Source organism: Laccaria bicolor, genomic scaffold, assembly GCF_000143565.1.
Source record: "Laccaria bicolor S238N-H82 LACBIscaffold_10 genomic scaffold, whole genome shotgun sequence".
In the NCBI taxonomy this organism is placed as follows: Eukaryota; Fungi; Basidiomycota; class Agaricomycetes; order Agaricales; family Hydnangiaceae; genus Laccaria; species Laccaria bicolor.
In genome coordinates, this window is record NW_001889881.1 from 398,836 (window position 1) to 425,182 (window position 26,347).

Genomic DNA, 26,347 nt, shown 5'->3' on the forward strand with positions numbered 1-26,347 from the left:
GGAGCAAAGCGATGTTGTAAAGCTCCCATTCACAGAGATCCGTCGGATTTTCAAGGCCGTAAGATAGACTTGGATGTGAAACGTGGGAATATGCGGGACAGGATAATGATTAATGATTCCCTGGTGACCCTGGTCTCCCCCTCGTCTTTCCTTTTTTTCCCTATGGTTTCCACCCCATACCTTACGGACGCCTTCACTCACCCACCGAACTACTCTTTTCCCCACAACAGGCTATCCCGCGTTCTTCGTGATCCCCAAAAAACGCCTGTCGTCCTCGTCGCATGTGGTTCATTCAGCCCAGTCACCTATCTCCATCTTCGTATGTTTGAGATGGCGAAGGACTATGTTAGACACAACACCGACTTTGAGATCGTTGGTGGTTATCTCAGTCCTGTCTCCGACATGTACAAGAAACCAGGTTTGCTCAGTGCAAGACACCGGTGAGTTACTTGGTCCCGTGTGGTCCCGTTCACCCCGCAAATCCACATGTCTGTGGCAATTATTTCCGGACTTCCTTTTTGGCCAACTCCCTGACGGGCTTCCTATCGTTTTCCCGTCCGGATCTGGAAATCAGCTCCGCGTAACGACGCACATCCTTATTACGCTACTTTTCCTTCTCAATCACTCCGCTTATGCAGTTGTACCAATCATTGACATCATTGTATTCCAGGGTGAACATGTGTACCCTGGCCTCAGAAGACTCAACAACTTTCCTGATGGTGGATCCATGGGAAGCTTTCCAATCTTATCAACGCACCGCCATAGTCTTGGACCACTTTGATCACGAAATAAACACCGTCTTGGGGGGCGTGCATACAGAGGACGGCGAACATCGCAATGTTCGCGTCATGCTCTTGGCCGGTTCAGATCTCATTAGCACCATGAGTGAACCAGGCGTTTGGAGTTATTCTGATGTACGATATCCTTTTGCAGCCACCCGGCGTATTCTAACTGAATTCTATCTAGCTTGAACACATTCTGGGTCGTTATGGTACCTTTATTGTTGAACGTGCAGGTTCGGCAATAGACCAAGCAACCGACTCACTTGCCCGCTGGCGGAGCAATATATATCTTATTTCTCAATTAATCCAGAATGATGTTTCTAGCACCAAAGTACGTTCCTTGAGGTTTATACGCTGTATTCTCATCAAAGTTTTCTCTGCAAGGTGCGCCTGTTCTTGAGAAGAGGCCTTTCTGTTCGATACCTGCTGCCCAACTCCGTGGTCGATTACATTGAACAGAATGGGTTGTACCTGGATGATGTAACAAGTTCGCCCATAAATTCGAACCTCGAAAAGGGCAAAGATAGAGACGTGGCCGGTGGGTCGCAAAAGAAGGACGTGCAACAAATATGTTGATTGAATTAGCTTGGTTTCAAGGGTAGCTTGTGGGTGTTTGTTCTATTTCGCTGCTCTTTACATTAAAGAAGATCTTACTGTAATATACTAATAGATGGAGTGACTGCTCGAGTACCTTACATGTACATCGCTGCTGTAACAGGATTAAAAGACCTCTATGACGACACGGATGCAAGATCATCTTCATGCGGAAGAAATTTTACCCCCTCGTCTTCCAGTACGTTACCGATTGTAATACGACCTTCAGGTCGATGGACTTCCTGGTGCCATACTTCTTTTTTCGAAGTTCGATGGCAATGGCCCTAACCAACGACTCACTTGCTGATCCCACTGGCCTGGAACGGGAAGAACGACAAAATTCGATTGAAGGTCGCTAGAGAACAAGCGAGTCTTCTGCTGTTCATGTTGCCTGCCGGGACGAACTAAGCGACTGTACACAGGTCTTCACCCGACAGCCCAGTCATTTGGTCACGACATTCTTGTTGATGCTCCGGTATGATGATCATGGGCTGTCGAGCAAATGGCGGAAGAGAACTATCTGAACAAGCCCGCAACACCTGTTAGCGGTTTACTTTATGCTGTTTTTAACGGTAATTCAAGCACCGGCGCGCCAAAATCATTGACGCGGTCGCGTTCGAGTCGAATTAATGTCGCCTCGGCGGGCTGATGGGTTTAGACCGCTCTGGAAGTCCAGCGGTGGATCACTCCAAGGAATAACTAAAGTCGGTTACGATAAGGCGGGGAAGGACGAACAAACCGCCAATGTGCATTCGCAATTTAGTGGCTGCTTCTTCGCTTCGAAGGTTACTTGACACGACTCCTCCCCTATTCGGCTCTTAACGCCTGCTTAACTACCCTCGCCTCCGTATAAATCGAGTCTTTACTCAGAGGGACCCCCATCCTTTCCGCTTGAAACGATACGACTTGGCATGCTTATTCCTTCGACCTCTCACTCTGAAGTCCAGACGTTGGGCAACAAAGGGGATCCCGACGCCCATTCTACAATGGACCCTGAATGCTCGGAAGTACAAGCCGAGCATGCTCGGTTCACCAAGGCCACTATGTACTTTCTCCCCGAGCGGTTTTAAATGTACCTTGACGCGCTTTATTCTCCCTAGCCGTCAGGTGGACTTTCGACTGCTCCCGATCCTTGGAATCCTGTATGCATTCGCAGTGGTAGATCGTGCAAACTTGGGCCTAGCACGTACCGCCGGTATGCAGCATGACCTAGTATGTTTTTCAACTTATTCCCAACCCTCTTGTGGTCACGATCCTTGTTTTGTTTAGAGATTAGACATCGGGTCTCGTTACAGCATTATTTCGTGCATTTTTTTCATCCCGTATATCCTATTGCACGTTTATTATCACTCAAAATGGATTGACCACTGATCGTCCACCCAGTCAACTGCCTAGCAATCTACTCCTGCGGAAGCTGGGTGTGACCAATTGGCTTGGATTTTGTGTAATATCGTGGGGATGTGTTCAGCTAAGTATGGGGTTTGTCCCATCTTGGGAGTATCTCGGTCTCTGCCGGGTTCTGCTTGGTGCATTTGAGGTGCGCACAAGCCCAAAAGAGCATGAACGCTAAAGTCCATCTCTGAGGCAATTTCTCTCGCAGGCTGGTTTCTTTCCTGCTCTTATCTATATCATCACTACGTGGTATGCTTACCTTTCGAACTTTGTGCCTTTAGACTCATTTCTGCTAGGTATACACGACATGAAGTCCAGAAACGGTGATGAAATATGTTCGTGGGGTAATGATGCGAATGATTAATTTTGATCTTAGGCTGGCTGCTTTCTATCTCATCTCCGTTGTCATCGGTGGCTTTAGCGCTATCCTTGCGTACGCCATCACGTTTCTCAATGGGCGATATGGAATTCCTGGATGGTCTTGGATTTTTGTAAGCTTTAATCGACACCCTTGACTTCCAAATAACGATATTTCCCCAAGATCATCGAAGGCGCTCTGACAATTTTTTTTGGTTGCGTAGCTTGGGCCTTCCTTCCAAATTTCCCCGACCAGAACAGGTTTTTAACACCCGCCCAAACCACCCTTATTCTGGAGCGTGTTGAGAGTGACAGGGGTGATTCAGTACCCGACGGCTTGACGGTTCAAAAGGTCCTCGTACATTTATCCGACTGGACGATTTGGGCATACGGTAATTTCTTTTTGATGCCCACAAAGGTCTGATCTTGACAATCCTGCGTCATATAGGCCTCATGTTCCTTTGTGTGACTATGCCTGCATACGCAATCAGGTAAATAATGGGAATTCTATTTCCTAATCAGGTCGTTGATCCACGAACCCAGTTACTTTCTCACTCTTATCCTACGAGGAATGGGCTGGAGTGTCGAAAATTCCTTACTCTTGGTACGGTTTTTGAGTTTTTGAAAGCAAAAATATTTGATCGACAATGTATACCCGGACAGAGTGCGCCCCCGTTTATTTTCGCGGTACGCAAATCTGTCTTCAAGTATGTTGCATTCGCTAATGGAAACGTGGCATGGACCAGGCTGTGTCTATCATGTTCTTCGCCTGGCTATCGGATAAGTATTGCCAGCGGGCACTAGTAATTGGGATACAGACTGGCATTACCATACTTGGGATGTGTTTAACGGGTTTTACGGCCCAGCCTGGCTGGCGGTACCTAGGTGCGCGCTCTGACGTCGCGTTGGAAACCGCCAATAGGCTAACAAAATTCGGACTAGGTCTTTTTCTGGCCAATGCGGGCTCTGGAGGATGCATCCCTGGTATTCTAGCCTATGTGAGTGGTTGTTGATAGGCTGGAAGACGCTCCTTTCTGACGGCAGGACGTAGGCCTCGAACAATGTTGTTTCGCACACAAAACGTGCCGTGTCTACCGCCGTCATTGTTTCCTTTGGGGGCATTGGTGGGATATTTGCCACAACAGTATTCCGTCAAGCAGACGCTCCGTCTTACCTTCCTGGAATATATGCAACCATCGCCTGTCAAGTTCTCTTATTGATGCTTCTGGCCATCACAACCGCTTATTTTTGGGCTCAAAACAAACGGATTCGCCGCGAGTCTTTGATGAAAGGACAGGAAGAACAACGGTTCCTGTACACACTGTAACCCCAGTTGGGGGTCGTACTCACCATATTTTGGCACCGTCAATTCAAAATTATATCTCATTTAGTGTTACGAGCCGTCTTTGTGTATGATTGTCAATGAACCTAATTGACAATGCTGGGAGCAACGCTACCCTAAGTCTACCTTGACTGGATAATACAGCCGTCACAAAGAATGACGTACTTGACAGTAAGCATCGGTCACGTGCACCCCTCATGAGTGCTCGTCACATTGACAACTTCGACTTTCTTCATCTGGCTCTCTCTGGTTCCAAATTATTATTATCCATCGGGAATTCCCATGGCTGATCAAGTCAAGGAAGCGTGAGGACGTCCGACATTCACATCAAAGCTGTAGACGGCAGTCATGTCCAAGTCCAGATAGAGAACAAGGACCCTTCTACTTGATGGGTTTGTTCTGTGCTATTTCTGCAGTACTTACGGGATGGCACACAACGCGGACAAGGCTACAAAGTTCCTATGTCGATCAGCCACTTGAACAAGGCTATCTAGGGTTGAGTCTTCTTGTTCCTCAACCGAAACAGGCCTCCCGACAGGCAATTTTGGATAATTCCCACTCGGCCATGGCTCACGATTCTATTTTGAGATCACATCCGACGCTTATTCCCCGTCTATTTCCCTCCCTTCACCGCTTTTTGGCATCCCCCTTGTCCTGCACGTCGTTCGGCGGTCATGTCAACCTGTCGCTGCCAAGTATAAGTTCATCCCAAGTCTTGAGTCACTGGATCGTTGTCTCCTCTCTACATTTTGTCGTGTTCGTCCAAAATGCAAGCCTTGAAGGTATTCAGCACTCTCTTCATTCTTTGCAGTGAGTGAACTCGACGTTTTATTCCGACGGCCCGCACTGAATAGCTCCCTTTTGCAGCCGCAGCCCTCGTCTCTGCTTCCCCTATACCTGTCTCTCCTCAGACACAGGACGTGTCGGTGAGAATATTCCTCCTTTTATTTCCAAATTCAGGTGTTAATTTTCAATTTAGGCAGATACCATCGTGGAAGTCGCTCGCGAGGCTGAGCCCGCGTGTCCTCGATTCGGCTGTTATTAAATCCACGATCCTCTTTCGCGCCACCTTGCCTATCTCGCCGCCGTCACGACACGAGTCGCAATCCCAGCATTACTCATACCCTACGCTCTCTTGCCACCCACATCGTGCTTGATCTCCGAACCTCGTATCCTTATCACTATCGCTATTTGGTATCCTCCGCTCCCTCTTTCGGTCGCTGTCAAGTTTTGGCACACACCCGCTCCTTTTCCGGTCTCATGCCCACTGCCAGGTCTTACTGGCGTCCACGTTCCTTAGGCTTCTCCATCTCTCGCCTGTCCTTACTTACAATCAGCCCCCTGGACTACACCAGCTGTATTTTGTAGATCTCGGTCTCTTTTTGGTATCTGTATTTAGGTTCTTTGTATCCGTAGTTCTCCCCGTCATTCTTATTTTGTTCGTTTTGTAGATTTCATGTTATCGTAGCATATTCATGGCTCGCCAATCAATGGGACGCCTATTCTATCAACTGTATCTTCGTGTCGATTGACCCACCAAAATTCGCTATAATTATCTTTATGCAGCTCTTCCATGGTAACATGCTCGTGTAACAGGTCAGACTTCTGTGCAAGGAGAAATCTTAAGAGGTCGCCATCCAGTAAAAGACTTTGTAAAGGAGCTTCTGCCCGCCGACGGTCTGGGAGGATGCGGCAGAGGGATCCAAAAAATTTACGAGCGTGATCGGTTTTCCTAGCCGTCACAATCAGCGTAGCCAGTTGCCCCCAGATTGTTGGCTCGGCGACCATTGCACCCTCGAAATGCTTGACATGGAACAAGGCCGCGTAGGATAGATGTAGGTGGGTTATTGTGGGAAAGATGCCAGCGAAGGAGTTGGTGGTGTACATAGAATACGACTCAAGCGTGAGGTACTTTAGCACAGGGAACTTATTCCCAGCGAGCATCTGAGGGGCTTCGAAAAGGGTTGTGTTGTCAATTGAGCAATCCAACCATAGGGACTGGAGCGAAGGTGCTGAAACCGACAGCAAAAACTTCACTGCGAAAGGCCCGTCTTCAGAAATCATGAGCGATCTCAAGGACGACATGAGGAAGGTAGGAGCAGTCAGGTGAAGAGGCCACTGCGATGAGTGGATCGGTCCGCGAATGGAAAGGTTGGATAGCGCAGGGAGAGCTGCAAATATCTGCGTTAGCTGCTCATATTCGATGGGTTCAGCATTATGGAGCCTATGAAGATGAAGGGTCTCAAGGTTGGCCAAGGGAAAACAGTGCATCGTCTCCGTCTCCAAAAACCTCAACCGTGGTGCCCCGCCAGATAAGATGCAACTAGCAGCAGCAGTGGTATCTGCAAAGGGTTGACTAACACAACCCGCATTAATGCGTAGGCGTTCCAAGAGCGGCGCGGCGACGTTGTGCAAACGGGAAAGAATAAGGGATGCTGTTTCTTCGTGAAAAGTGAAAACAAGGAGAGACCGGCAACGACCAATGTAAAGCCCAATCAAGTCCCTGACGGCTTGCACAATAGCGGTGTTTTTGGACGCACTGTGGCGAACGAGTCGGTCCTCTGCGTAAATATCCACCCGGATATCTAGCGGGAGCCCATCTCCAGAGCGCTGAAGGTAGACGGGCGCCCAACTTAGGGACTTAGTCGAAGAAATATCGATGGTGGTCCAAAGGGCGGGGGTCGTCAGTGCGACGCCGCGCCATTGCATACATACATGGCTGAGAGTTACTTCGAAAGCTAATTTGCGTCTGAGACGACGCGTAGGTCGGGCGTACACAAATATGGCGGCAAGGATCTCGGGAGGAAGGAACGCGATGAAGGAAGCTGTAGATTGTCGGGAAGAATTCAAAGAATATTCTTCATCGTTTGTTGTCTGCGCGTGAAAGAACCTCATGCATGATTCATCCATCGTTCTGACTTTTGTTAGTGTGCAGACTATGGCAAGAAAACAGAGCAGAAGAGGTTAGGGTCAATTGCGAGCAGTGAAAGGCGCGGACAAACAAGTACAAATTTAAACACGTAAATTGGTATCACGGATTTTCCTAAACGCGCTATAACTGAATGGATACTGCTCCTCTTCCTTAGAAAACTGAGAATAAGGTGGGGACTGATAGCGTTTACGATAATATGAGCCAAAAAATAGGGCTTTTATCCCGATTTTTACGATAATTCTAGAGTACAAAAACTGAGTGGTATTGAACACGTGATGCAACATCGCTGGGCATCGCGTCAACATCGTGTCGATGAATATGCCCATAAATGCTTCTTATATTGTACAGTACGTACTACGGTGTAGGTTGATCTCTGTAAAACTGTGATGTAGCTACCACACAACTTGGATGGCGAAGCGAGCCCCCCGCAGAATGCGGATACTTACTTAATTATAATATTATTTTGAGACTTGCAATAAGGTAGGAATATGTATATCTTCAAATCTTGGATTAGTGTTTGTTGAACCATTGAGCGCTGCAGCGTGATTGTGATCGAACCTTACATAACCCACTACTATAAGTACTGTACAGGGGCATACTACTTTCCTCAGTCGTTCTATCATCTGGCTGAGGTGAGTATTGTGCCCTGCCGTTCTTACACCATTAGTACTTACCCACATATCTCTCATAGGATATTCTAGGTATGCGCATAGATCTCTCTCAAACACCTCCCAAATGTGACAGTTGCATACGCGGCAAACAGGGTCGAACCCCAGTACCGAAAATGCGCCAGGGAGAGAGATTGAATCACAGGTTGGGGATCATTTATGTGGATTTGACAGGACCTGAGGCAGTGAAGTCTGCTAGCGGAAACCTATACGTTATGAACATCGTCGACGACAACTCTAGTCACCCATGGACATTCTGTCTTAAATTAAAATCTGACGTGTTACCTACTCTCCAAACTTGGGCTCGTCGAGCTGAAGCTGAGAGCAGTGAGAAAATCGGTATCATTCGTATTGATGGTGGTGAACTAGACTCCGACGCGATGGCACTTTGGTGTGATGCTAATGGTTATACCCTACAGACCACTGCACCTTACACATCTGCCCATAATGGATGTGCCGAATGCATGCACCTCATGATAATGAACAGGATGCGTGCTATGCGCGCTTCAACACCACAAGTCCCTCCTAATCGTTGGGACGAATTTGCCATGACTGCAGGTTATTTATTGGCCCGTACGCCTACCCGGATGCTTGGGAAAACACCCTATGAAGTATGGCATGGCAGGAAACCAGACCTATCACACCTCCGTGAAATCAGATCTTGCGCATTTGCCCTTATCCTCAAAAACAACCCAAAGATCTACGAGCGTTCCTTTGAATGCATTCTTGTTGGTTACTCCCCCAATTCCAAAGCATATCAACTTTACCATCACACGACACACCGACTTTTTGAATCGTTCCATGTTAAATTCATTGAACAGAAGGACGATATCCCTCGCCCTCTTTATCCTGGTCATGTCATTGATCTTCCATCTACAGATCCCCCTGGTAACCCTTCTGATGCATCACAAACTACCCCAATAGTTTCCTCTTCTCCAGATGTGCCCGCTTCTTCCTCTGTATCTCATTCTCCCTCTCTTTCTTCTTCTTCTCCTTCTATTTCTGTTTCTTCTTCGCCCAAGCACACCATTATTTCGGATGAGGAGGAGCTCATTAACGATGCTCAGGGCCAAGTCTGGACTGTACCTGGCAATGATGATGAGGTACCAGTCCCTGTACATGATGACCCTACTAATGTTGGTCCCATAGGTGACATTGGCAATGTACCACGCCGATCTGCCCGGACGCTGGCTCCTATGGCTAAGGCAGCTGAAATTCTAGGCATCAAGCACTTACCCCATGTTGCGCAAGCCATTACAGAATCTCATGAAGCTGGTCGCCGCCTCAAGGAACAACGTGCACAGGCTAAGTTCGAACGGCGTCAACTGGTCCTGGATCAACGAGCTTCATTGACTAACATTGGCCCTCCTTCCACCTCTAATCCTACCATTCCCCCTGCTGTTCCTACTGATGCTGTCCCTGATGACTCACTACCGCAGGTACCTCCTCTGGACCCAGAATCGGATTTCGTGGCTTTCTGTGAAGCTTACGCGACCGAATTGGCATCCCCCTTGATCAACCCTCGCAATCCTGACAAGCCTACCTTCCGTCAGGCAATGAAATCCCCAGATGCTGACAAATGGACCTTTGGTATTCAAGATGAACTGAAGAGTCTCAAAGATATGGGTGTCTATGTACTTGTTCCTTGTTCTGACGTTCCCTCAGGTCATAAGATCCTACATGGCAAATGGGTTCTCAACCTCAAGCAAGATAAAGTTGGCGCCCCTGTACGGCACAAGGCGCGATATGTTGTTTTAGGCTATGAGCAGATTTTTGGTCAAGATTATGCCGATACAACCTCTCCTACAGCCCGCATGGAATCTGTTCGCCTCCTTCTCAACATTGTGGCCGCCAAGGACTGGGATCTTCAGCAAATCGACGTCAAGACCGCTTTCCTTTATGGTCTATTACCTCCTGACAAAGCGCAATACTTGGAACAACCTGAAGGCTTTGCCGAACCTGGCAAGGAAGACTGGGTATGGTGCCTACAGAGTGGACTCTACGGCATGAAGCAGAGTGGCCGTATCTGGAACAAAACAATGCATAAAGCTATGTTAGGTTGGGGCTTTAAGCGACTACATGCTGATCCCTGCGTCTATTATAGAGTCTCTTCCATTGGAACGGTCCTTTCCACTGTCCATGTTGACGACTTCCTTATTACCTCCAGTACACCTGAAGCATCCCAAGCTTTCAAGGAGGAGCTCAAGTCTCTCTGGACAATTTCGGATCTTGGTGAAGCGTCCTTTTGTGTTGGGATTGCCATCTCTCACAATCGCATCGACCAGACCATTTCTATTTCTCAAACCGCTTTAATTGACCGCATCATCCAACAGTTTGGCCAGACTGATGCGGACCCAATTTCTACACCTATGGATCCTTCCGTTGCGAAGAGCCTTACTCGGCCCTCTCCTTCAGATCCTCCGCTGTCGGCAACTGACTCATATGATCTAGGCCGTATTCCTTATCGCTCCCTCGTTGGCTCTCTCATGTATTTGGCCGTTGGCACCCGCCCTGACATTTCTTTTGCTGTCGCCCGCCTTTGCCAATTTCTTGATTGCTACCGCCGTGCACATTGGAATGCTGCCCTACATGTTGTCCAGTACCTTAAGGGTACTTGGCTTCTTGCTTCGACACTCAGTGGTGACCCCGATTTGGAGCTCGTTGGCTTTTCTGATTCTTCTTATGCTGATTGCCCTGATGTCAACGACATCTTTATGAAGGCCTTACCTCGTCCCGATTTTATGCGCCTCCGTCCCTTCCTAGGCCTCCAGTGATGCTTGTGCGAGGAGGAGAATTTTCTGGTTGGCGTCTCGATTTCAATCTCCTTCATTTAGGTAGATTTCATTTCGACCATGCCAGCCGGTAGCTTTTTCCCACTGGGTTTTGATGCACCCGGTGCTTGGATTCTACCCATACATTTATTCTATCCATCATCCTATCCTATCCTCCATTCATCTCTCGTTTTTTTTTCTTTGCTTTCTTTTTTTTCTTCTTTTCTTTGTCCTCCCGATCTACGCTTAGAGGAGGAGTGTTGAACCGTTGAGCACTGCAGCGTGATCGTGATCAAACCTTACATAACCCACTACTATAAGTACTGTACAGGGGCATACTACTTTCCTCAGTCGTTCTATCATCTGGCTGAGGTGAGTATTGTGCCCTGCCGTTCTTACACCATTAGTACTTACCCACATATCTCTCATAGGATATTCTAGGTACAGTACTAATGCTAGTCATTCTATCATCTGGCTGAGGATATTCTAGTCTACTTTCAACAGTGTTCACTTCAGAAAATCTGTCTCTGCTCAATTTACTAGTAGGCTCGCAACCATTCATGTGCAGAGTTTCCACCCCTTACTGAAACCCTCAGGATTAGTGTTTAAAGGTTCAGTCCATAGGACCGCAAAAAACCGGTGGACTGAACTGAACTGGACCATGGACCGGTCTTTTTTTCGGTTGCAGTTGCCCCAATTTGGGGTTGGTCCAGTTGCCGGTTGCCTCATTTCGAAAATCTTTTAAAACCGTTCAAAGACCGGTTTTAATCGGTTGCAACTGGTTAAACGGTCACATGCGTTACATAGCCTTGTAACCACGTTTATTGCCTTTTATTGGGTTTTTGTTTCATCAAAAACGGTTAAGAATTGAGAAAGATATAACCAAATCCATATTTTACCCAAGTCTCTAGGAGATGTAATTCAGTTTCAGTCATAGCTATGTCAAATCTTCATTAAATCTCTTGAAAATTGGTAAAATGACAGGTATTTACATGCTTTACTATTTTATATAAGTATACACAAAAAAACCGGTCTGGATCGGTCTGAACCAGTATCATGGACCGCAAAAGACCGGTCCTAGGTGGTTCGGTTCGGTTCCCTCAATATCTGGGTCGGTCCTGGACCAGTTGCAGTCCATGGTTGCGTGTTTTTGGGGCAAAAAACCGGACTGAACTGAACCTTTAAACACTACTCAGGATGCGGTAACTTTGGTGCAGTAATAATGCAGTTGTAAGGCGCTATTATCTGTACAGGTGTTTGTAGTTGCTACAGAAGAAAATAAAATAAAATAAAATAAAAAGAGGGAAAAAGCGAAAAAAAGAGGAATATTTCTTATCTTATCTTATCTTACAATCATGAGCTATAAACTACTGACCCATCTTTCCATCTCCACCTACAACTGGCCTACCAACCTTATTCTGACAGGGCCTTTGGATACCTGCTATCCCCCCCATCACAGTCTACTCTGTTGGGGATTTTCCAGTAAATTTTATCTGCCCTACTGCCCTCAAATTCTGGCCTAGAGCATCATTTCCTGCTCTGATTCTCTTTCAAGGTAATTAGGGAGCTGAAATTTCTAGGACATCTTGTGCAGGCCTTTTATTAGCTAATTAAACTGTATTTTGTAATGGGCTAGCAGTGATATTGTGTGGGCTGAATTAATCCTCTCCTGTGATGGTTCAGGAAAATGACTATCCACATCCAAATGATAAAGCCCTGGATTACTTTAAAAAATTTGGGTGGGAGCAATTGATCCTTTGCTTGATGGGCTGTATGTGAAGCACCTCCATTTTGATGTTCACAGGCCATACTACAGAATATATTTTGTAGAAGATATCATTTTCATTTCCCTTTGCATGCTTACAATTCTGTACAATTACAGCTTTTTTTTGCAGTCAGGATCTCCTGATTAATGCTAGATACTCACACATAAGCTTTAAAAACAACTGTTTCTCTGCAACAGTAGGATGGACATAACAGCATATTTTGTACCTTGACACAATCCCAAGTATCAGTTCCATTTTTTTTACCCAAGGCTCAGGCATCAATAGTTGTTGCATAGCTGACTTGAATCTAATTTCTTTGGGAATGGGAAGAATCCCAGAAACCTCTTTTGTTTAGGCATACATTGAATGATTTACCTATCCTCTGATTTCAAATGACTGTGGCACTTCATCTCACATTTTTTCAGCTAATATTCAAAGCTGATCAATTATCCAAATGTCAAATTGACCATCACATTCTTTCCCTGTTGAATTTCTTGTCCCAACAGTTATATTGTGATGTAGTTGAAAATTGAACAGTAAAATACATAGAAATTTTGTAATAGCTTATATTTGCGCAATAATCTCAATGTATCTTCTATTTTACATGATGTAAAAATGTGGTGGAAGGCCGCAGAGAGGGCAAAAGTATACGAGCAAGAGAGATTACACAGCCACTTGCTATCACATAAGCGTGCTATAACATAAGCATGGCTATCACATAAGCGTAGCTATCACATAAGCGTAGCTATTATGTAATAGCAACTACAAACACCAGTAGTCTGCCTCGTAGTCTGAATGACTGCCCTCAAAGCCCTGCGCTAGAACTGAACCCACCAGGTGGACGCCTTGCAGTCATTATCGGCGTTCATGAGCGGTAACAACATTGGATCGAATTTGCCAGTAAGTGTCATGACGGAAATATATTTTGGATTATACGGGACGGGCACATTGGGGATGATAGAGTATGTAGTCTAAACGAGCCATAAGAAGTATACAGTTATCCGGAGGCGGGAGGTATAAAGTTGGTCGCGAGGGGGTACTTTTGTTAAAAGAAAGAACCAGAAATGAGCGGTATGGTATATGGCGCGGAAAGAAGGTAGCCAAGAGTCGAATGGGTGTGTTTACAGCATATGATATGATAGGGGGATTAATGGAGGTTGATGATGATACAAGTGGAAAGATAGCAGATTGACATAGCGGCGAAGCCCCAGCGGAGAAAAGGACCTGTAATGAATAAAAAGGGAAAACGAACATAAATAATTTGAAAAACAGTTCACCCATAATCATAGAGAAAAGAAAAGGCATTTAGCATATTTGGACTTCCCATTCACCGCCTTCACCGCCGGCTGCGGGCATGCTCTTCAAGGCGATCCTTACGCGGCGTGTCTTGCCAGTGCTGTCTGGTATGTTGTACTCTGATCCAAGGCCGAATGCTAGATCAGAAGATTGGCCGTAGTCCAAAGAGTCCATTTTTGAGGGGTTCGATGCAAACGCCATTCCAAAGTCACTGGACTCCCCAACGCCAAAGAAAGGATCAGAGGAGGACGAAGAGAGAGATGATAGCGAACTGCTCTGCGAAGAAAACGAGGATCGAAAACCCGGCTCATAGTCGGATCCCGACCACATGCTATCCAACGAGGGCGACGATACATCAGATTTCGTGTCGGACGAACTGTCAGGCGACGTAGCACGTGATGACGGTGATGAAGAGGGGTGGATGCGGACCCTGATTTTGCCGTTGTTCGCCGGGGTGGTGTCAAATGAGATGTCAAGGCCGCCCAACTCGGCAGAATCCGCAAATTCCAGTTTTCGGATTGACGAGGGCGGCGAAAATCGAGGGTAGTCGTCGTCAAGGTCCATTAACGAGCTGCCAGTGGTTCTTGACCAATCGTAGTCGTGGGGAAGCAAAGAACTGTAATCAAATGTCGAAGCCGAAGACGCAGGCAAGGGAGTGGGAATCGAAAAGCTTGTGGGAACCGATGAATGCATGGGCATCGACAGTAGCGTAGGAAGCGCGCAGAGTAGCACCTAAACGACCATAATTATTCAAAGCGATGGAGTACAACACTGGGGTATCTTACCATAAGACCAAGACTAGCGCCAGATTTGAGGGGCGCTGTTGACCGGGGCGCTGATGAAAGGGGTAACGAAACCTCCGAAGCCTCCACCTTGATGGGAGGGTCACGAGGGACAGCCTTGATTGCTAACTGCGCACTAAGTTCGCGCTCCCGCTTCTCTGCAGCAGCCAACTGAGCTCGGAGCTGCTCAACTTCGGAAATAAGGCCATTGTCAACCTGGGGAGGGACTGCGGAAGCAGGATTTCCACTCTGAGTGAGTGCCAAAAGGCGTGCATTCTCCTGTTCAAGTTCTGCAACACGTCTGGAAGGCAGGGGGGATAAGAAAGGAAGCTGCAGGATAGATAGACTCTGATGTGACGTACACTTCCATGCATTCAAACTCTTCACGCTTCCGTTGCCTGCTGAGGAAGGCTGCAGCACGATTTTTGACGAGGCGAGCTTCACGCTTGCTGAGACCAGAGACATCTGGGGGCACAAAGTCCTTGCTGTTGATACGGTCACCAATCGCGCGCTTTTTTGTGACGCTGGGGGTTGGGCTCGCAGAGCGTTTTGCGGCAGACGACGGGAGAGCGTCTGATACGGGGGGAGACGGGCGCTGTTCTGCCGTAGGAGGGGTAAGGGGGTGAGCCTCTGGAAGGTCAAAGACCTTGTGAGTGGGCAGACACAAGAGCTCTGGATCCGAGTCAAGCGATGGTTTGACCTTGAGCATGGATTGAGGTGAATCTGTATGATGGGGTGAAGTTGAAGTAGTATAGTACGAGTAATTAAAATGCAAGTTATCGAGTGCAGGAGAAAGAACGGAATCCCACTGCTGATCAACCGGGGAAAGCAGGGGAGCATCACAAGCGATTATCTGGGACATTGGGAGGGCGGGGAGGAGTCGCGACATCTTGGTCAAGAAAATTGAAGAAAAGGAAGTATCGAATTCATTCAAATCAACTTTGCAGGGCTGTTATGATTCAAGCATACTCCAACAACCCACAACACACAATACACTTTCCCAAGACGGCCATCAAACATAATGTGTGTATGGGTAAAATGTTCACCTCTATAGGGTATTACAAGAAGATTTTAAAAATGTGAGAAAAAGAGGGTTTTGAGCCCTCAGAGTACCAAAAGGGCAAGGAGAAGGGGGGCAACAGCTGATCCACCCCACCGTATGGCCTGTGTGGCAGACGAGGAGTGGGTTTGGGTTGTCTGCGTTGTTGTCCGAGTTTGAGAGCGCGTAGTAGAAGTGGAAGTTTTGGCAGTTCCATTCAGACGAACCGCATTCCGCTGGAGAGTACAATCAAGTCGCTATTCCTGTCCATGAAGAAAAAAAATCAAAGTACCTGAAAACCTTGAAGGGTTTGATAGGAGCTTTCGTTAACATTGATCCCACCGACTCCTCCAAGAGCGCAGGTATTGTAATCGAAGAACCAGATCGTCATGTTAGGGTCGGTAACCGTGACGGGGAGATTTGTGATAGCGGTGCCATTTCCTGCGTCCCGGAAACTAGAGTCGAAGCCGTTGGCAGTACCGTCAGTCTCGTGAATAGGTATGCAAGGGGAAGCAAAGCTTGATTGCGTGACGGTGTGGTTGCCTTGCGTGACTACATAGTCAAGCGCGTCAAAATCGCAGAAGATGGTGAAACGAGGCAAGAGCTCACAGTTAAAAAGGACAGTATCGCCCTGGTTCGCGACAACACTTTCTGGGCTGAAAACTAGCCCAGGGTTGCTGGTGGTATTTCCGCCAACAGTGATGACTACGGTTTTAGAGAAGGTGACGCCAAGTAGCACTGACAACTGCAGTTGACATGTGAGTTGATGGATTTTTCAAAAAAGAGAGACGAAACGCGGAACCTACCACCATAAATAATGCGACGAGATGCATCGTTAGGGTCAGTGAGGATGGGGGTTCACAGGGAAGGGGGAGAAGAGGACTTGAAGGACTTTGTTTAACTTGCTGATGGAAGCCATCTGGAAGGCAACGAGAACGTAATAAACGCTATCTGAAGCCCCGAAGCTGGTGTGAGCAGGCTGCCACAGAGCTGGCAGACGTGTAAAAAGCTCCTGTAAAGTAGTCAACTATCGTTGACACACGTTCCTAAAGATAGGTGGGCTTATCTACTTACGACAGTTTGCTATGCAATTGCTATGATTCTTCCATCTTGACGCTGTCCCTGCGCTAGGTATGGATGTGGTCGAGACCGAGAGACCGCCGTTATCAAGAGAATCAGGAGTTAGTATTCCGAATCTTCGGGGCTTGTTGTACCTAGATTTATGGAATACCGAAATTTGGAAAACCGGTTTTATGGACAAGCAAGCACATGTCCAGTTTTCAAGTTTATAACTTAGTTCCGTCAACGAGTCACCCTTCTCGTCCATGCGCTCTTCAATACCTGATCTTTGCCTCCCTACTGTAAGCCTCCAGTAGCCCGACTTCAAAGTACTACCCTCATAACAGAATGCCGGAGAAAAACTCTCCCAACAAGAATTGTCTCTCTATCAGGCTCTCCGAGTCTGCCGTTTTTCTCAGAACAGACGCTGCAACTGGTCGACGTCGAAATGTTGACGCCCCGCGCACATCCATCCTTCGCGGCCTCCTTACGCTAGAGTTGGTCAAACCAACAAAGATAACGAGTATCGATATCGAACTCCAAGCGACTACCTCTACTGCTTGGCCAGAAGGTATGCATTCACCTTGTGCTTTGTCGCCGCCTTTACCTATAGACTTTATCCAGGCATTGGCGCACGCCGCATTGAGGTTACAGAACAGCATCGTGTCTTCCATGCTTCGACCGTTTATTTTTGTGCTGGTAAGACACAATCGCGACGGACGGCCTCTATCGGTCCCGGCGTTACTTTGCCAAATGAAGAGTTTGAAGAACATGACTGGGACGACCCACTTTCATACACCCCGCGTGGTAACGAGATGGTGGTCCCAGCCGACGCTCATGATAACGGAGGGACAAGCTGGACAGCACACGGGTCACAGCAGTATACTCTCCCTACTCACTATCCTTACCGTCCCAATCGTTCTCCAACTCCACCGCCGGTCCAGCGAAATCAACGGCGCGTGAGTGTTGATAGCCCTAATTATCAACGCCTTCCGGTTTCACATCATGAAGAGTATGACGCTGCCCCTATACCCCCATACTCCCCTCAGGCTGTCTTCTCGCCTGTGCCGCTTGCGTCCCCTCCCCCGATTCCTAGCGCCTCCTCCTCATGCCACCTATTAAACCCCGACGGGAGCACAATAGTGGCGGCGCAAAATTTGGAAGAGTTTAGGAACTCTTTGCATTCCAGTCTTTCTAGCTTCCGACAAAGTCAGTATTCTCGTAATGTTTATAAACGTATCTCACCTTTTCTTTTTGTCGGTTTACAGGCCCATCTTCGCCGATGAGATCGCATCAAGAACGCTCTCTGTCTCGTAGACCAAGTATGGATGATGTACCGGAACATGAATCCGGTCCAAGCACCTCTCAAGTTCGCTCTCCGACACCGCCACAAGAGAACGGGAACCAAGCAAGAGGAAGGAGGGGGTCCCGATTCGGGTTCTCTTCTGTATCGAATGTGCTCATCAATGCGGTCCGCTCGAGTTCACCACAATTAAGTCCCAAGTTTCAACGTTCGCGCGAGAGGAACCGTTCTGAAGACGTGTCCAACGGCAATAGAGGAAGGACGACGGAGAGAGCCTTCGATGGAAATGAACGGATATCAGGACATGGATCACCAAGCACTTCCATTACCCGGTCAAGAGCAAAAGAATCGAAAGAGCGGGGCTTGTCCATCGGAAATCTTTTTGGAAAAGCAACGGACGAGAAGGCCAAAGACAATGTGAACGGTTGGAAGGAGTTCAAGAAAGGTTTTTCTTTACCGTATGAGAACAATGACCCCGCTTCTCACATCTCATTTAGGGACATATACCTACCCAATATCATTTCCGATTCCTGGTAACGCTCCACCTACGATGCAATGTGATTACGGATCCGTCGTTTGGAGGTTGCGGGCGACAGCACACCGTCCTGGTACTTTTAAATCCAAGCTCACCGCCAGCAGGGAGGTCATCATGATTGCATGCCCTATGGAAGAAGACACGGAGGACACGGAGAACATCGTTGTGGAACGGCACTGGGATCAACAGTTGCAGTACCTTATCTCCATATCTGGGCGAAGTTTCTACATCGGGGGCACCGTACCGGTGACATTTACTCTGATGCCGCTTGCCAAAGTCAAGATTCATCGAGTCTCAGTCTTTATTGAAGGTGTGAGATTATTTATTGGTTTGGTTATACAATATATTTACACAATTTTTTCGTAAATTCAGAAAGAGTCGATTACTATACCAACATGAGACGCATTGCGCGTTCTGACCCTGTGACCCGCGTGGAACTTCTTTCTATCAAAGGAGAGGGCAAGGGGGCGGACCCAATCCTGCCTTTAGAGTCTGACGAGGTGGAGGCTTTTCGAAAATCACCCTTGTTTTCCGTCCTTGATCCTCAAGCTGATATTTCCGAGGTGGCATCCAGTGTAATGGGCCCAGGACCTTGGACTTTCCATCAAGATTTGAAGTTGCCAAGCTCATGTGGTGCCATGCGGTTTACGAACCGGAACCGTCGGTCAAACATCATTATCACCCACTTGCTCAAGTGCGTCTTGAGGGTCGAGCGTGGCGACGACGTCCACATAGATGGCAAAACAGGCAAGAAAAGGTTGTTCGATATTGTGGTGCAGACCCCAGTGCACATCCTTTCCGTGCGTTTCGTGCACTTTTTCAAGTGGACGCTGCTGACCTATCTTCGTCCTATGAGCAGTGCCGTTGTAATCCCGAATGGACTTCGCTCCCCCGTTATTCAGAAGCTCTCGACGATCCCACAACCGTCATACCCAACTGTCCATGCCATGTACAAAGGATGAGGAGGGCTGAGCAGACCGAGTATCATCCTGGATTTCGATACAATTTGCCTGCTGCTCTCGAGAGAATGGCATCCCGCCAGTCATCGGACTCAAGCGCATCTGCAGCAGAAACACACCCAGTAAACCCTGCCGTCATGCGTACTCTGCGGCACAACAATGCTGATTTGATGCTGAACACGAACTCTCAATTCGAGAGGCTAATTTCGGGGCAAGAGACCGAAATGGGTGAAGCCCCACCTGCATACGTTTTCTCGCCAGAGTGTGTGCTTCGAGTCGCGTAGACTGGTCAACTGGTTATATTTTATGTGGCATTCTATTCTCGCCGGGACTATTGTATCTATATGCCTTGTTGGTGATTTATGTTTCGTTAGTAAATTCAATTATAGGGATACAGTGTAAGTATAATTTGGGGCATAATAATTTAATCTATGGATATATAGGACGTGACGTTATTCCCAAGCTCAATCCTCGCTGTAAAGAGTAGTAAGTATTGAAGGCGAGATGAGTATAATCAACACTTACTCAGGTGTTTCCCGCCGTATGAAAAGAAGATCAATAGCTGCAGAGAAAGCTGCAAAAGCCAAGCCACCTCCAACGGCAGCCTTAGGTCCTGAATTCCGTGCAAGAATGCCTCCAGCAATAAGTCCGGACGTAACAGAGTTGTAAATGTCATTTTTGGCACGATACTAAAGGTCTCTTCGTGGTGAGGCAAATCTTAGGACACAGAATGAGATTAAACGTACGCCTTCTATGACGCATTCGATACCAGCGAACAATGCGCCAACCTTTCCGAACCCCTTGCCGCTGGTCCACATGCCCCTTCCCATCTCCCGGAAGACTTGGCCAGCCTTTTGTGTTGTGTTCATGCCTGCCTGCGTCCGCGCTCGTAGCAGAGGATCCTCATAGGCAAATGAGGCCGACATAAGCGAGAAGAACGCGCCAATGCCAAAACCTTTGCAGGAATATAAGAAAGTGCACGGGTGAGAGTTGGAGTAGAATACGCACCAGCACCACCTGCTAGGACAGTCTTTACCGCGCAGGACTCCATGGCCATACCCGCATACCCCTCCCATTTCTTGGTTTGCTCGAGTGCTGGCCGGTCTTCCTCGGTGAGGCCTGGAGGAAGAGGTTCCTGTCCCGGGCGCCATATAGGAACTCTGCCCGGGAGGTGGTTCGTACTCGGATTCATGGTCACCGCGAACTTGTGACCAAAGTGTCAACTTTCTTTTGTTTGCACATGTTCTTTGCGTCTTGTTTGTGCCCAATTTACGCGCCCATCCCTTTATCCAGCATGCAAAGTCTCATAAAACAGAATCTAACGGCGAGTCGGTAATCATAATTGGACTTTTAACAAGCTACATCATTGGGAGGACGCAGACGTGTGAAGGCCTAACACGAGCATGATCATCCTCCTTCGTTGTCGGCGCCAGCTTGATCACCGGACTGGTCAGGCTCTCGGTCAGAGTCAAGTTAAGAACGTTATCATAGGCGCTCAGACGTACGATGTAGCACCGATCATCCACGCTTCATGGCGAAAAACACTCACGGCCTCGCCATCGGAATCCCTATCCGCCCTCCAAGGCCGCTTCTCTAGCAATTGCGCAAGATCACTGAATCCGCGAGCGCAACCTTGATGTGCCGATGGATACGCAGCGAATATTTCGCGATGTGTGAAGATGGCTTCGAGGTACTCCCCGCTGGTGGTGGAGAAATTGTCGATGTGCGATCGGATGGCCTGCAGGTACCCGCATCCGTGCCAATGAAACATTTCTTCGGCTGCTTGATGGGTGCTTAAGCTTGAATTGGAGGATCCGGGCCCTCCGTCCGGCTTGAACCACAAGTATCCGTTACTACGTGTTAGTTTCTCAGGTAAGGCAGACATACGAGGTAATTCAGATCCACGGTCATGGTATCGTCTGCCGTGTTTGACGCCAGAGTCGACTGCTTTCTCCAGTGAGATGTAAATCGCTGCCGTGATGCCCTGTCACTCGATACACTCACTTGTTTTCCTATGGATTCCAACTGCATGGCCTGCAAGAGGTGGCAGAGGTCCATGTCAAGAGGGAGATTGGCGCGATGATGCATTATGCGAAATGAAGAGGAGAGGGAGTAAGACAGATAACAATGGTGCAAGGCCTGATAGTTGCTTGGAGTTATCTAGTGCCCAGCTGACACGCGTAATTGGCAATGACCAGGGGACGGAGCCTCGAGGCTACAAGTTACAAGCCTGGAGGATCGATATCACACACCAAATGGCCTCATGCTAGGCGCAAGTCAACATCATGGTTCTCTTATTTAGGAACTTAAAGTTACTCCCCAACCAAAAAATATATAGGCTGTCAAGGAGGAACTTGGCCTGCTGCTGCCTCCGCTAGGCGGGCTGTGGGCAGGATTGCATAATCATCTTCGTCATTTGACCTAGGTGCTCTTTGCCACAACCCCTCATCCTCATCTAAATGCCTCGATTGTCTTGAGCCCAACGTGCCCTCTTCACGCATCGTGTGTGAATGTTGACTCCGATCGTCCGCCATATCTTCGTCTGTCTTCTCGAACTCATCAGGCAACAGGACTGCGCGGTCAATAGCGACAGGCAAGCCGCGATGCCTTCCCCGCAGCATAACCAAACAAACGACGAGTTTTGACAGGGGATGGAATGCCCCAGAGAGAGAAAAGTTGTCCTAATGCAGCTTCTGGTCAGACCTTGTAGAGCTCAATGAGAAATACGACTGACGGTGGGGATGCCTAAGCTAAGACCAACCGTTCCGTAGGCAGATACCAGTTCAAATACTGCATGCCATGATAAGCAATGTGCAAGTAACACCTCCAAAAGCACAACTTACTTATGTTGAAAATGGTAAACCAGGACTGATTGTCCGGGTTCATAATGTTGCCGCGCTAAGTATGAGTCAAGCTAATGGTCGAAAAAAACTCCAAACGCTCACACACCTCTATGATGCAAACCAAAAATAAGGCGCCGGCAAGCCACCACATATCTACAATAAAGATGTTGGCGTTCTGGTACTTGGAAATACATTGAATTTGCCTACCGAAGGCTAATTGTTTTCGGGCATGCATTGCTAGGTATCGACTCCAGACCGTCATCCTGGGGCCACTGGCTTGAAATTCCGATTCGCCATCTGATTCTTCTTCATGAGCATCAAATATGCCTAGGGACTTTTCCTCATAGACATTGGTCGATCGTACACTATCTCACGTGAGCCAATGATGCGTTGAGGGAGAGGAGCTCGTACCTCATCGCAATGGGGTCTGGCGGTGTCTGAGTTCAGCCTGCCGGAAAAGAAGAAAGGAAATAAGATACTCACAGACACTGATATACATCATTATGACGAATAATACCCTATCGACAATAAACAAACAATTCTGAGCAAGGGGGGCGAAAGGGGGCATACTTGACTGCAGGTGCAAGAGCTGCCAAGGGTACGATCGCAAATCCAGCTGCTCGAACAGCGATGGCTTGCATAAGCCCCGCCAAGACTCGGACATTGAGTGGGATTTCTTCTATCACTGGGTTCCCGATATCCAAGATTAGGAAGAAAAACCAATCTGTAATGCTTAGAAAATCGTGAACATGAGCACGGAGGGGCAATAAATGATACGTACGTGAGTAACAATACTATGGTCAAAAGAAACCATGTTTGGTGGGACGGAAACAGATAAATAAAGCATCTTCGAGGGTGATCAAGGAGAAAATGTAACGTTTCTCCAAATCTCGTTTTCTTTGGAACGAGTTTGCTTAGCATCCATCTACACATGCGTGAGTATATGTGATCAAAGTCAAAGAAAGGGCGTACATTAGGAAACGCAGGCTATCGCCCCAAAAGACCGTGAGCGGGTCGTATTGCATTCTAGAAAGAGAGACTTACAATATCGGCTGTGGGAAATACTTAGTGGTGGAAGGTGAGGCCCGTTACGGTTACTCACAAACGAGGTGTTGCCAGCTAGGATCAAGAATGACACAAGAATCACCATGGGATAAGCCCTCTGAAAGGGCACCATGGATTGATCCACCAATGATGTCCCAGTGTTTGTATACGCTGAAACTACTTGGAAAGCTGCGAACCTATCAAAAATATGAAAAAAAGACCACGTTGACATTTCCTATAGCTTACCATGTGGTAGGAATCGGTCTCAGCTGCTCTGGGGGCACAAAGATGCTGCTCCACCTTTTTGTGGAAATATATGGTGCGATGATTGTGAAGCAAAACAGTTGGATCCCAATATGATACTGCGGTGAACAATAAGTCAGAAAATATTGCGAGAAGGTCAGAGTACTCACAAATGGGACGATCCAAAGAAGGGAATTCAGGGCACGGTATTCCACGCCGCCAATCTCGTCCATTTGGTCACTCGTCAAAAGGTAGAATGCCGAATTCCTGCCCACAACAGCGTCAAAGGAGATGTAAGGTACTTGCTTTCCACCTTCCACACCACCTTCTCTATTGGACACCAGCGGTATCGTTACAGGAGTGGTGAGAGTTCGTGTCAATTTTTGATTAAGCTTTGGAAATAACTTTGCAAAAATGGACGAGATGATCTCAAATGGCATTGGAAAGCCTCCAAACCCTCGGTTTTTAGATTCTTGTATATGTCGAGGAGAGTGGTGTGTGTGCTGCGTAGGGTGTGTTGTAAAAGTGGTCATCGAAGCGTGAGGTGCAAGCGTTTGTCCTAACTGATGTTTGAGTGAGCAGCGTTAATGTGAAATCAAGTGTACCAACTAGCGCTCGATGATTCGGGAACAGGGTCAAGCACAGGTTTACTCAAGCCATGGTCGGGTGTGCGGAGCGAAAATTCCACCGTTTGTGAGCGACGAAATCTTTTGCCTGCATGGTTGAGTGCTTCGCCTTCGCCAGGTCGTTGCTTCACTGGTAAAAGGTTTCAGAAACTGTACTCGGTCTTTAAACGGGGAATATATTACAGGGAGAGGGTAGCCCCGAGGACTTGCCAGGATCGGAGAGTCGCCGCGATCTTTTGCTGCAAAGACGTAAACATTGGGAACGCAGATACAAGTTCTTCCACATACGCTATACCACTATGGTCGTGAACGCTTTCCAGCGCTGAGGGTGTGACAAAGGAAATCTGGCGGGGGAAATCGGTATGCGTGTGGGCAGTCGGGATTTTGCGAATGGCTAGTGGTGTTCCCTCACTAACTGTCCCACTTGGATTGACGAGTTTTGGCGCATCATCCATCCGACGTATCATATCTGGTCTCAATTTTCCGATGAATCCCTTACTCTCCTCTCTTTCGACTTTCTTCTTCGCCTGCAACGGCTCTTCGGCAACGACAGATAATTTCTTTCCCGAATGCACATAAGTGTGTATCCGATTTGACCACGAATTCCTCCGCTTCGCAGAGTCCTCTGCGGCTTGGGCATCCTTGCGAGCGACAGCAGCTTTGAGGACGTGTTGGTATTTACGAGCAAAAAAGTACCTAAATGGCATCATCAGAAACGGAGAGCAGACTATGAGAGCAAATCGAACTTTCGAATGAGGACTATCACCCAAGAGACGAAAACCTTATGAAGCGTTCAGAAAAAGGGGGTCTCTGGAAGCAAAAAGACGATATACCGGACTGCCTAGGCACATCTGTATGAAGAGAATCGTCTGCTGCCATCCAGTCAATTCACTGAGATCAATGGTGGCCAGACCGCACACGGTCATCGCGCTAACGCAATTGAATAAAGCGTCGATGTATGAGACCTTATATCTGCCATTGCTCGCAAAAAATATTGCAGAAAAAATGAGGGGGGTGAATGTGCTGGAAGAAAAAGATTGGTTGCAAGCTATTCCGTATCGCGAAGAACTTACAAGCAGAGGATGTGGACTCGGTAGAAATTGAGTTGTTTCCGTATTTTTCTCCACCAACCAGATGAATTTGTGTCTGTCGTAGCAAAGGTTGAGGGAGTAAAAAGTGAGGGCATTTGACGCGCTCAAGACGACGGACGTCCTGACCAAGTCCTAACCGTCGTCGCTGCCAGGGGTTAGCCAAGGGCTTTGAAACCAACGGAATCAAATGACACAATGTAGCTTGGTAGCCCACAACCACGGTTCGCCAAGTGGCTCCAAGGCCAAGGATTCATGCAGAACAAAAACTTGGAAGGGGTCGAAAACTAGAATACGTGTACCTGCGTACATGCCAGTAGTGCTAGAAAAGAAAGCCATGTGAGGTGTAAAGAAAAAAGACGAATGACGATGATGCGATGATGAGCAAGAGAAGAAAAATAGGCGCTAGTGACTATATTAGATGCAGACAACCCCCAAACCTGATATTACGATAGTCTATGATGATAAAAGAGCAAGAAGCTTATCGTTGTCAATCGATTTCGAAGCAACCCGTGATCGCCGCTCCTCGTCAAAGTCAGCGCCCTTGATCATCAATGCGAACAGTTGGAATGCCTTGGGTGCATCAATGGCAATGTCGTCGATGATCTCGGCGATCGGAGCGAAACCCTCCTCAAATGCGGCAGGGGAACACAACTCCTTGGAAGCAGCACGGCTGAAGAAGTCGGCCACAAGTTGAGCGTCGGCTTCTTTGGATTCGACTGCGGTTGAGACGAGTTTATCCACCAGATTATGATGATGTTGGCTAGGAAGCGCAGAGAAGTAAACTTCCGCTTCGTCCAAGTTTCGGACACCAAAGAATTCCTTTGAATCCTCAGCTATCTTTTTCTTGACATCCGCATCACTCATCTCCGGCGAAGCCTCATCCTCTGAAGAGTTGACCTCCGACTCCACGTTGGATGGCACAG

General features: G+C 47.7%; 10 protein-coding genes across 10 annotated transcripts; 4 read left to right on the top strand and 6 right to left on the bottom strand.

Annotated features, from left to right (window-relative positions):
- Positions 1-162: 162 nt before the first annotated feature.
- On the top strand, positions 163-1,358 carry LACBIDRAFT_249182 (uncharacterized protein; the record flags this gene model as incomplete). Its single annotated transcript, XM_001880148.1, has 4 exons — positions 163-440; positions 671-914; positions 967-1,113; positions 1,167-1,358. 4 exons carry the CDS (start codon positions 163-165, stop codon positions 1,356-1,358), a joined length of 861 nt encoding a protein of 286 aa, XP_001880183.1.
- Positions 1,359-2,396: 1,038 nt separating this feature from the next.
- Positions 2,397-4,452, top strand: LACBIDRAFT_184655 (uncharacterized protein; the record flags this gene model as incomplete). The annotated part of the gene is made up of 13 exons (XM_001880149.1): positions 2,397-2,588; positions 2,646-2,698; positions 2,760-2,913; positions 2,977-3,017; positions 3,065-3,091; positions 3,145-3,259; positions 3,310-3,517; positions 3,574-3,616; positions 3,669-3,729; positions 3,789-3,812; positions 3,872-4,010; positions 4,068-4,123; positions 4,177-4,452. 13 exons carry the CDS (start codon positions 2,397-2,399, stop codon positions 4,450-4,452), a joined length of 1,389 nt encoding a protein of 462 aa, XP_001880184.1.
- A 782-nt stretch (positions 4,453-5,234) lies between these two features.
- Positions 5,235-5,624, top strand: LACBIDRAFT_296375 (uncharacterized protein; the record flags this gene model as incomplete). Its single annotated transcript, XM_001880150.1, has 3 exons — positions 5,235-5,249; positions 5,335-5,393; positions 5,447-5,624. The coding sequence occupies 3 exons, from the start codon at positions 5,235-5,237 to the stop codon at positions 5,622-5,624; spliced, it is 252 nt and encodes an 83-aa protein (XP_001880185.1).
- A 316-nt stretch (positions 5,625-5,940) lies between these two features.
- LACBIDRAFT_296376 (uncharacterized protein) lies at positions 5,941-7,362 on the bottom strand (the record flags this gene model as incomplete). The annotated part of the gene is made up of 1 exon (XM_001880377.1): positions 5,941-7,362. One exon carries the CDS (start codon positions 7,360-7,362, stop codon positions 5,941-5,943), a length of 1,422 nt encoding a protein of 473 aa, XP_001880412.1.
- Positions 7,363-13,534: 6,172 nt separating this feature from the next.
- Positions 13,535-15,571, bottom strand: LACBIDRAFT_296378 (uncharacterized protein; the record flags this gene model as incomplete). Its single annotated transcript, XM_001880378.1, has 4 exons — positions 13,535-13,828; positions 13,925-14,632; positions 14,686-14,983; positions 15,045-15,571. 4 exons carry the CDS (start codon positions 15,569-15,571, stop codon positions 13,535-13,537), a joined length of 1,827 nt encoding a protein of 608 aa, XP_001880413.1.
- A 215-nt stretch (positions 15,572-15,786) lies between these two features.
- Positions 15,787-16,533, bottom strand: LACBIDRAFT_296379 (uncharacterized protein; the record flags this gene model as incomplete). The annotated part of the gene is made up of 4 exons (XM_001880379.1): positions 15,787-15,957; positions 16,014-16,273; positions 16,331-16,466; positions 16,528-16,533. The coding sequence occupies 4 exons, from the start codon at positions 16,531-16,533 to the stop codon at positions 15,787-15,789; spliced, it is 573 nt and encodes a 190-aa protein (XP_001880414.1).
- Positions 16,534-17,128: 595 nt separating this feature from the next.
- On the top strand, positions 17,129-19,861 carry LACBIDRAFT_296380 (uncharacterized protein; the record flags this gene model as incomplete). The annotated part of the gene is made up of 6 exons (XM_001880151.1): positions 17,129-17,351; positions 17,405-17,989; positions 18,049-18,528; positions 18,581-18,928; positions 18,991-19,418; positions 19,475-19,861. The coding sequence occupies 6 exons, from the start codon at positions 17,129-17,131 to the stop codon at positions 19,859-19,861; spliced, it is 2,451 nt and encodes an 816-aa protein (XP_001880186.1).
- A 237-nt stretch (positions 19,862-20,098) lies between these two features.
- On the bottom strand, positions 20,099-20,769 carry LACBIDRAFT_234360 (uncharacterized protein; the record flags this gene model as incomplete). The annotated part of the gene is made up of 3 exons (XM_001880380.1): positions 20,099-20,266; positions 20,324-20,532; positions 20,586-20,769. 3 exons carry the CDS (start codon positions 20,767-20,769, stop codon positions 20,099-20,101), a joined length of 561 nt encoding a protein of 186 aa, XP_001880415.1.
- A 166-nt stretch (positions 20,770-20,935) lies between these two features.
- Positions 20,936-21,665, bottom strand: LACBIDRAFT_296382 (uncharacterized protein; the record flags this gene model as incomplete). Its single annotated transcript, XM_001880381.1, has 3 exons — positions 20,936-21,023; positions 21,083-21,408; positions 21,465-21,665. 3 exons carry the CDS (start codon positions 21,663-21,665, stop codon positions 20,936-20,938), a joined length of 615 nt encoding a protein of 204 aa, XP_001880416.1.
- A 254-nt stretch (positions 21,666-21,919) lies between these two features.
- Positions 21,920-25,519, bottom strand: LACBIDRAFT_296383 (uncharacterized protein; the record flags this gene model as incomplete). Its single annotated transcript, XM_001880382.1, has 19 exons — positions 21,920-22,258; positions 22,312-22,367; positions 22,421-22,475; positions 22,527-22,785; positions 22,832-22,847; positions 22,904-22,938; positions 22,991-23,152; positions 23,202-23,345; positions 23,393-23,407; positions 23,465-23,472; positions 23,523-23,661; positions 23,711-23,826; positions 23,878-24,266; positions 24,317-24,463; positions 24,517-24,572; positions 24,622-25,029; positions 25,080-25,114; positions 25,167-25,356; positions 25,407-25,519. 19 exons carry the CDS (start codon positions 25,517-25,519, stop codon positions 21,920-21,922), a joined length of 2,682 nt encoding a protein of 893 aa, XP_001880417.1.
- Positions 25,520-26,347: the final 828 nt, after the last annotated feature.